The 8,921-nt window shown below is 53.0% G+C and overlaps 1 protein-coding gene and 1 long non-coding RNA gene across 5 annotated transcripts in view; one reads left to right on the forward strand and one right to left on the reverse strand.

The window, feature by feature from the left end:
• CDK6 (cyclin dependent kinase 6) overlaps window positions 1-4,378 on the reverse strand; it is a 133,898-nt gene extending 129,520 nt beyond the window's left edge. For 2 of the 4 annotated variants that reach the window (NM_001397375.1, NM_001397373.1), the window contains exons 1-2: window positions 4,086-4,126; window positions 2,145-2,617 (exon numbers count right to left, since the gene is read on the reverse strand). In NM_001397375.1, the coding sequence (NP_001384304.1) occupies window positions 2,145-2,377 (233 nt within the window). In that variant the 5' untranslated portion in view covers window positions 2,378-2,617; window positions 4,086-4,126. Of the gene's footprint in view, window positions 1-2,144; window positions 2,618-3,512; window positions 3,654-4,085; window positions 4,127-4,202 lie in introns of those variants that run through there. The other 2 variants (NM_001007892.4, NM_001397374.1) reach the window with 2 other exon arrangements.
• On the forward strand, window positions 4,237-7,113 carry LOC112531971. Its single transcript, XR_003074170.3, has 2 exons — window positions 4,237-4,296; window positions 6,312-7,113. It is a non-coding gene; the product is annotated as an uncharacterized LOC112531971 (long non-coding RNA).
• The last annotated feature ends 1,808 nt before the right edge of the window (window positions 7,114-8,921 follow it).

Below are 8,921 nucleotides of genomic sequence, written 5' to 3' on the forward strand. Positions count from 1 at the left end.
TGCTGCCATCAGCTGATACAGAGTACCATCACCACGCCTGCTCAGCAGCACGGGTCAAACGCAGCTCAACTCTTGGTAGTTTGTCTAAATTTTGACTCACAGAATGACTGTCAGTTTGTACCGAACGACTCACGGACCACACGCCTTTACTCAGAGCTGACGGATCTGATGTGGCATTTGCATCACTCACTCATTTCTCTCAGGCTACCTGCCTGTAACATCCAGAAAATAGATGTCCCCTTTGCAAAACGTCTGGCTTCAAATACTAGTGTGGCTGTCCCAGCGCTCTGAACACGCCATACCTCCTACTCCGGTATGCAGACAACACATTTGCCATTATTTTTATTTACTAATCGAATTTAAATCATATTTTCCAATAATCTTCCATTACAGGGATACAATTTCAACCACTCCAAAGTGCTACTTACAGCCACTGCTGCACGGCTCTACCGATTAAGTGTGCACAACAGAGGTTGCTTTTGAAAAGCATTTCTCTTGTTTTAGGATAGTGCTTGCAATTGCTCTTACGTTCTGATCTCTGGATTAGAAAGCACTTCAATAAATCTTTTACTTCATATGGAAAGATCTCAGTGATTAAATAAAGTTCATAAGCATTCTTTAATCATTCCCAAAGAAGGCTTACAATTTTCAAAATACATAAATATCTAAACTTGGGCACCTAAATCCACATTTACTCCCTGAAATTAGTAGACTGGATTTCAGAGATTTTAAGAACTCTTAATTATCTCTATTGCCAAGAAAGGCCTTTGGGTGCATCAGCCCACCTGATTCATTGACCAAATACAAAATGTTGCCCACAGTAACATGCCCCCATTTTGCAATGTTTGCAACTAAGCCTCTGGCATTACCAGCTGCCTGTCAGAATAATGGCTGTTGAGCAAATGGGGGATCTTTCTGACCTGCACTGGTTAAGTGTGAGCTGCAGACTGCACCCCATTGCTTGGATACTGCGAGGAGACCTATGATTTCCTACCATTTCCCACTCCATGACCAATACTTCCTAAAACATTCTTTGCCTATTCAGTTTGCTCAGAAATGGGACTGTTCTATTACATTGCCTTGAGATGAAAGAAAACTAACTTATTTCTAGCTATTGGCTTTTGTATTTTAATTATTCCCTTTCCTACCTTTCCTGCTCCACTTAGTACCATGAAAGCCCTCACCTCAATCCCTAAGACAAATAAGGTGACCACAGCTACAAGACAGTCTGACAGCCACCTCTGTCACCACAGCATCTCTACTCCTCTACGACCCAAAGAGGCTTGGCATTAGTGAAGTAAGGAATATTTCCCCTTTACTATGTAATATGTGAGTACAATAATACAAATAGCAGGAAATGTACCTATTGATGCAGCGTCACCAGCAAGATGATGCACCCAAGTATCTCAAAGCAAGGCACACGTTTTAAAGTTCGTGATATTCAAATAAAGATGCTCACAAGCCAGTCTCAGCATGGGGAACCTGCCCAAGAACAAAGCTCGTTCACTCAGAGCTTACGCTACCAACACAACAGCTAGGAAACCTGGTGCCACAGCCACCATGCTGAAAGCAAGGCCTGCGCTCCTTCTGCTGCACTCTTGGTAGCACCACCAGCACCTCCTGGGGAATTCACCAACAAGCAGCACTCAGTCATGAGGCCTGTAAAGCTCAGTCTTAGGCTTCAACTCCTCTATAACATAATAATCTGCAAACATTTATAAAAGCATCTGAAGAAGTGGAATGCATATCCTACTAAAGCTATAACCATTACCTTTGGGTAATGAATAGAGCTGCTAAGAATCAGCTGCAGCTGTCAGAGCTAATACCTGGGACAAAGGGAGTCGTTGGGTTTTCATTCCCTCTCACGCCTGAGGAAATGGTGCGTACAGGGCTCCTTGCCATCCACCCCAGCACTGCCGTCACACGCCTATGCCTCTGGAGATGGGTGTTTGTGTGTGTGGGAGGCAGCACGGGGATGAGGTGAGCACTGGCACAGCCCCGCGGCCTGTCGAAACCTCAAACCACACTCCATGTGCACAGAGGAGCTCTCGCTCTACCCGCAAAGCCCATCGGCGGCCCGGCCCTCCACGCGCCCAAACCGCTCGCCCAGCGCACGCGCCACACAGCAGGCCCCGCTCCCTCACCTGACCACGTTGGGGTGCTCGAAGGTCTCCAGGTGCCTCAGGACGGCCACCTCCCGGATGGTGGACAGCGGCATGCCCTCCTCGCTGGTCTGCACCCGCACCCGCTTCAGCGCCACGAAGCGGCCGCCATTCTTCAGGTCGCGGGCCTTGAACACCTTCCCGTAGGCTCCCTCGCCGATCTCAGCCACGCACTCATACTGCTGGTCGGCCAGGTTGGTGCCGTCCTTGTCCATGCTGCCGCCGCTCCGCTTCCTCCCGGGTCCGGAGCACCTCACGGCAGCTCTCGTCTCTGCCGGCTTCTGAAGCTGGCACCTCGCTGTGGGTCGGCCACACGCCGGTACCTCTGCCCGAGGGGCAGCAGGAACCCCTCGTCCGCCTTCTCTGCTGCACGGGTCCCAGTGAGCCTCCGCTGGCAGTCACCAGAAATGATCATACAGCCTTTGGGAGCATGGTCTGTGCGAAGGCAGCTAGATCTGGAGGAGAGACCAAGCAAGAGAGAGCAGTTAGAACACGGTGCCATTGTGCTCCAGTCCACTTCGTTACTCTGCGTGGCTTAAAACTGAGTAAACGATGCTAACACAGCAGATAGCTGCACGCACAAAGGAAGATGTGAACCAGAGGCTGCCGGGCAGCGTCGCTGCACAGCCGACACAACCTGGGTTGTTACTGCAGCGTGCCCAGGCTGCACTACAGCCAGAGCGACCGCGTGTATGGGCTTCCCCCGAGCAATGGGGTTTTCCTGAGCGATGGGCAGAGTGTGACTCTGAAGATATGGGTGGTGTCCTCCATTAGATAGCAGAATCCCTACACTCGTGGGACAGGAAAGTATGGCCGGTTCCTTGGGTCCCGAGGTTCCTTGGGCATCACATGGTGGAGTCCCTGAGACACATCCCGTGCTGTACAGCCGGTACTCACGTGCAAATGGTAGCACTGAGAGGCTTCAGCCTGGAGCTACTCTACCCTGTGCTGCGCACTGCAAGAACACAAGAATGCACGTTCCTGCCTCGTGGAGAACTGTGCACACATATATACACACGCATATACTGTAAGATGATAGTATGTTTCTGAGCACTGTTTGCTAGAGCGAAGACGAACGCCCCTTAACAGCCTTACGATCAAGCATGGGCCCCGGCTGCAGGGCTGCGGCTGCAGGACACGAGCGTGGCGCCCGGCTGACTGCAGCGGGAAGGACGCCGGGCGAAAGCCGTGCTCCGGAGCAGCGTCTGCCGTGCACTGCGTGGGGCCGGCTGCCGAGGCACTTCCCCCTGCGCCCAGCTTCACCCCCGCAGCCACGCCACGGCCACGAGCAAACGCCGCTCACGGCGGCAGCGCGCCAGCCCTCTCCTTTCCTCCTCGCCCATTCATTACCAACGGACCGACACCGCGACCTCGGGGGCCGCGGCCCCCTCCGCGCCGCGCTGGCACGAAGGCGCCGGCAGCTCGGCGAGGATCCCCTGACGGCACCTACGGCCGCAGCTCACGCCTCGCAGCCGCGCGAGAGAAGCGCCCCGAGGCGGCCCCGCGCCCCGCTCCCCCCGCGCCGCGTCCCCGCTCCCCCCCCCCCCCTTCCGCCGCGGGGACACCTGCCCGCGCCCCGCGCCCCGCACGCAGCCCCGCGCCCCGCCCGGCGGAAGGGCGCCCCCCGGCGGCGGGCGGCGCGTCGCGCGTGTGCGTGGCCGCGTTCCGGCGGGCGGCGGGCCTGGCCCCGCGCGGCCGCACCGCCGCCGCCGCCGGCCGCCTTCCCCCGGGGGCGGCGGGGAAGCGGGCCCCCCGCTCGGCACCGCGCCGCCCCGCACGCGGCGGGGGCACGCGGAGATCCGCCGTCCGCTCGGGGCCTCGGAGGGCCCTCCCGCCGCCCCCCGCACGCCGCGCTGCCCCCGGTCCGACCGCGCGTGGGCTCGGGGCCGCGGCCGCGCGCCGCACATGGGTTCCCCGCGTTACCTGGTGCGCGCCGCGGCCGCCCGCTCCGCCGGCGGCTCCCCAAATAACCCTCGGTCCTTCGGGGGGGGGGGGGGGGGGGGGTTGGGAGGGAGGGGGTGAGTCCTCCCTAAAACAAACCTCCCATTGAGCGAGGCGGGGTGGAGAGCCGGCCGGGGTCTGCCCCTTCACATGGCGATGTCTCCGGCAGGTCCCGGCCGCCCGGGCCACACAGGTAGCTGCTCCGCCGCCCGGCCGCCCCCGGCCCGCATCTCGCCGCTGCCCCTCGGCGCGGGAGGCAGCTCCCGCTCGGCCCCGGCCCGCGCCTCCCACCCCCCCCCACCGCCCGGGGAAAAGGAAAATCGCGGCCCCCGGGGAGCGCCGCCGCCGCCGCCGCCGCTGCTGCTGCGAGGCGCCCGCAGCCCCGCGGCCGCAGCCCGCCCCGGAGCGGCCCCGCTGCCCGCCCGCCCCGCTCCGCTCCTCCGGCCCCGCTCAGCCCGGCGGCGGCGGCGGCAGCGCTCGCTGCTTTTTTTTTTTTTTTCCTCCCCTCTCCTCAACTTTTTTTTTTTTTCTTTCTTTTTTTTTTCCCCTGCTTTCCCACGCTGGCTGAATGTGACTTGACCCCGTTTCAAAAAAGTTTGACATAGTGCTTCAACATTTCCGCATTCCTCCCCGACTACAAAGGCTGCAGCCGCCTCCTTCTGCTTTCTGTCTCTGCTCTCTGTCTTCACACTCAATGAAATCCTTCATCTGCCCCTGCCAAGCCGCCCGCATACCGCAAGGGTCGCGGCGAGCGGCGCGGCGCGGCGCGGCCCGAACGCCCCGGGGGGTCCCGGCGCTGTGCGGTGCGGTGCGGTGCGGAGCGGCCGCCCCGAGCAGCGCGGCATGCGGGGCGCTGGAAATCACCGTGCCGGGCGCTGGGCTTTTTCCTCCCTGGGAAATAACCTTTATTATTGTTATTTTTTTTTTCCCCAGAAAATCACTTTTTTTTTTCTCCTTCCTCCCCCCCTTTCTCTCCCTCTTCCCCCCCCCCCCTTCCCCACCCCCCCCCCTTTCCCCCCTTTTTTCCCCCTCTTTTTCTTTTTTTCTCTCCCCCCCTTCCTATTCACAAGGCACCCATGCACTATGCTTTTGGGAACCATCGAGAAACTCCGTTTTGCTGAAGTACCCCCCCAAGCAAAGAGCTCTCAACCCGAGCGTGTTCCTTATGGGGCCGGCACCTGCAAATCCAACTAAAATGCACCACAGAAAAAAAGTGGCAAAGCTTTGCCAATCTGCTCCATCCCCATGGGGCAGCGCACACGTGGAGTGCCTCGTTGCCACCTCTGTGCCTCCCAGCGCAGGGCAGGGCCCAGGGGTGGCTCCAGGGGCAGCCCTTGTCGGGGTTGAACTGGGAGAGAGCGGATCCAGATCTCCTTTAAATGGGAAATGTAGTTCAACTAAGTGGGTTTATAACTCAGAAGGTGTGTGCTGAATGTATGGCATCATATACTGCATGATTTCCAGAAACTAAATATTTATATATAGATAGATGTAATACTGTACAAACAAAAAGAATTCCTATCAGAAAGAAGCATGTAATTACTCTATCTGGGTTTGCAGCGCTACCAACCGTATATACAACCCCAGAGCTTGAACAAAGCTTGTGTTCCAAGCTCCAGAACTCAGCACAGCTCCACGTGCCCTTCCCATTTCCACGAGGCTCAGCAGCAGCACACAGACTGTGGTGAGGGTGGGGGCACCTCTGCTTTGTCCCGGGGTGAGGGGAGCTGTTCCCATTGAGCTGGCAGGGAGTGCCACGCGGATGCCTGCCGCTGACCACGTGTGCTTTGCAAGAGTTTCATTCCTGCTCATGGTGTGTTTTACTTAAAAGCACAGAAATTCTACAACTTCTGAAGGCTGTGGGATTGAGGTTGAGGGATGCTGAAGTTCACAGCAAACGCCGTAACCTTTCCATGTGAAAGTATCGAAGATGGGAAAAATGCCATCCCGTTGTAGGGCTCTCGGTACTAGCAGCACCTCGTCTGTTTCTTTGTTTGGTACTATTTCTGGTTTCCTCAATGCATCCTTCTTCTGTGAGGAGGGAGCGTGGGGGCTCTGTGTCCCTTGGGGAGGTGATTGTACAGCACTGTTTGGGACGAGCATCCCGCAGCCCTTGGCACCCCTGGGTCCAGCTGTGCTGCTGGCTGTTCTGTCACCACCGCTGCTCATGCAAACTCAGCCTTCTGCCCCACATCCTCTCTGTCTTAGGGGCAGCACCTGCGGTGGTCCTCTCCTTTAGAAGCATTGCATCTGCACTGCTGTGTGGGGAAGCCGATAGAGATTGCCGTGAGATGACAGCGCTCCTTCAGTCAAACCACGTGAATTTCCAGCACAGGAGCGTGGGACACTCAGGGCGATGCGATGTGATGTGATACAAAGGGTTTTTTCAGAGGCTCTTTCAAAAACTGCTACCGCTGTTCTTTCCCTCTCCTTCCACCTGAAGGTCGGTAATACAGCTCTGCGTCCCCAGGGATGGGGTTCAAAGGAGCCACAGAAAACCCTCAGGCTGACCTCAAACCATTTTCTCAGTTTTCTTTATGTGAGACTTGGGGGATTTTGGAAGGAATTTCCAAACACAACTAAATACCAACATGAGACAAAATGGATATTACAAATAACTCCTCGTAGAGGCTGAAATTACTGAAATGAACTGTCAGGATTCTTAGAAAATATCATAGAATGGCCTGGGTTGAAAAGGACCATGGTGATCATCGAGCTTCAACCCCCAAATATCAAACCTACTACATTGGTTTTAAAGCTCGGAGTCAAGAAGATGTTGGAAATAATATACACTTTAGAGACATTATAAGTCATCAAAACACTGTGCTGTGAATAAAAGGCTTTCTCTTTTGTAACAACATTTTAAAGACGTTTTGTGCTTTGCTTTCCTAAAGGCAACACTGCTTTTATCGCTAGCAAATTGGGATGAGTACGTGCACGTGTTGTATTGTGATGGCAAAGGAGGTTCTTCCATAGAGAAATTAATAAATCTCTAATTGATCGTTGAGAATATCTTCTCTTTTCTCAATTTACATACATGCTGAGAAATCCGTGTTTTAAGGAGTTCATTAAAAGTTATGAAAGGAAGGCAGGATAGCAGGAGTTGCTCATTCTAAAGTTACTTCAACCTAAAGGGCTTTGTTTTGCATTGGGGAAACTGTTGGGAACGTTTATCTCAAAAGGCAGAAATGAGATTTCTCTCTTATGTCTGTTTTCTCTTTGAAAGTATGTTTTTTACTTTCCTTGTTCTATTCCAGTGCTTTTCGTTCTAATATTTTTAATGTAACACTGGAAAAAGAGAAACAACTTCTGCTGGACTGCGTTTAAACCAGGAAAATCCAAACACGTTACCTGGATTGGAATTAAACTGCAATTAAACCACATGAAAACAAAGATGAAATTATGTTATGTGCTGTGTTCAATCCATAGGCATAAAAACGGGGTCTGTGGAGTTCCTGGAAACAGTGAATAATGCGGCGGTGTGGAAATGGGTAACAGGCAATTACCAGAATGAGTGTAAAGCAGTTGATGAAAAGAAGCTGGTGGTGGCAGTACCAAGAAGCGTGATGAATAGCTCGAGACTTTCAGAAAGGATGAGACGCTGCTTTGTTCTGCTCTGTGCGTTCTATCTGTGTTTCGGGAGCAGAGGTTCTGCTGGGGATTCTGGTGCTCAGCTCACCAGAAGGGTTCCGCACGGCCGCCCTTCAGACTACAAATGTTCGTACAGCTTTGGGAAGATGAGTTACTTTGGTTGTGGGTTATTGCTGGGTTCTGGTTGTTTGCTCACAACTTGAGTCTCAGCTAGCACGATTTCGAATCTTGTTTTTTTAGATACTTAACCTCAAGGAGACACCTACACTGATGGGAGGGCAACCATCATAGGAGAGACATAAGTCAGTTCTTGTGAACACAAATATTTAGAAGAAGCCAGAATTTGTTTCAAAGCAGCAGCATAAATTAACACTTTTTAGAAGCTCCCTTCAGTGGGCTGAGAGAGGTTTTCTAAACAAACCCGTTGGGATTTGCACTGCACAGAGCATTATTTCTGAAAACGTCTTCCAGACATTGCATCTCATCTGTTGTGAACTTGGGCAGGGACGATTTTCAGCTCTCAGTAGCCGTGTTATATGCGTGTCACAATGAGCAATAAATGGGTACTCAGTATCTTAAAAGTACTTCTAATGAAGCAGGGGCATAATGAGAAATGTGATACCATTGAACGCTGTGAACTAACTCCAATTCTACTTGCTAAAACACTTTCCATATGTACCCTCTTAGATAGCTGAACAAGAACACAAAAGCACCTAAGTCATGTTTACAGAAAAATAATGCATTAACAGGAATAAATTAACATTAACGCAATGTTTTAACTAATTCAAGTGAGCGAAAATATCATCTAACCCTGTAAGATGTTGGTGAGCGCTGTAGAGCTGGTGGTGATGAAGGCATCTGAGCCAATTACCCCATGATTGTTTGGTTTATTTTTCTTTCAATCAGAGCCTTTGCAGCAAATAATTGTATGTTTTACAAATCGTATCTTTCCATTATTACAGTAATAAACTGGGGACTATTATTTTTCAGTACAAACAACCATGGCACAATGTTGGGCGTTTCAGCACACACAGGTTTCCTCATATGTGTGTACGATTTGGCAACTGCCCATCACAGGAGTGCTGAGAGTGGTGCCACATGCAATGCTTGCCTCCAGACTGCAGCACCATTGCTCTCCCTGCACCTGCATCTTCCTGGGAGCACACCTGCAAGATCCAGCAGGCAGGTTCCTGCTCATCTCCATGCACAAGAGCTGGGGAACTTCAT

Source organism: Gallus gallus, chromosome 2, assembly GCF_016699485.2.
Source record: "Gallus gallus isolate bGalGal1 chromosome 2, bGalGal1.mat.broiler.GRCg7b, whole genome shotgun sequence".
Lineage (NCBI taxonomy): Eukaryota > Metazoa > Chordata > Aves > Galliformes > Phasianidae > Gallus > Gallus gallus.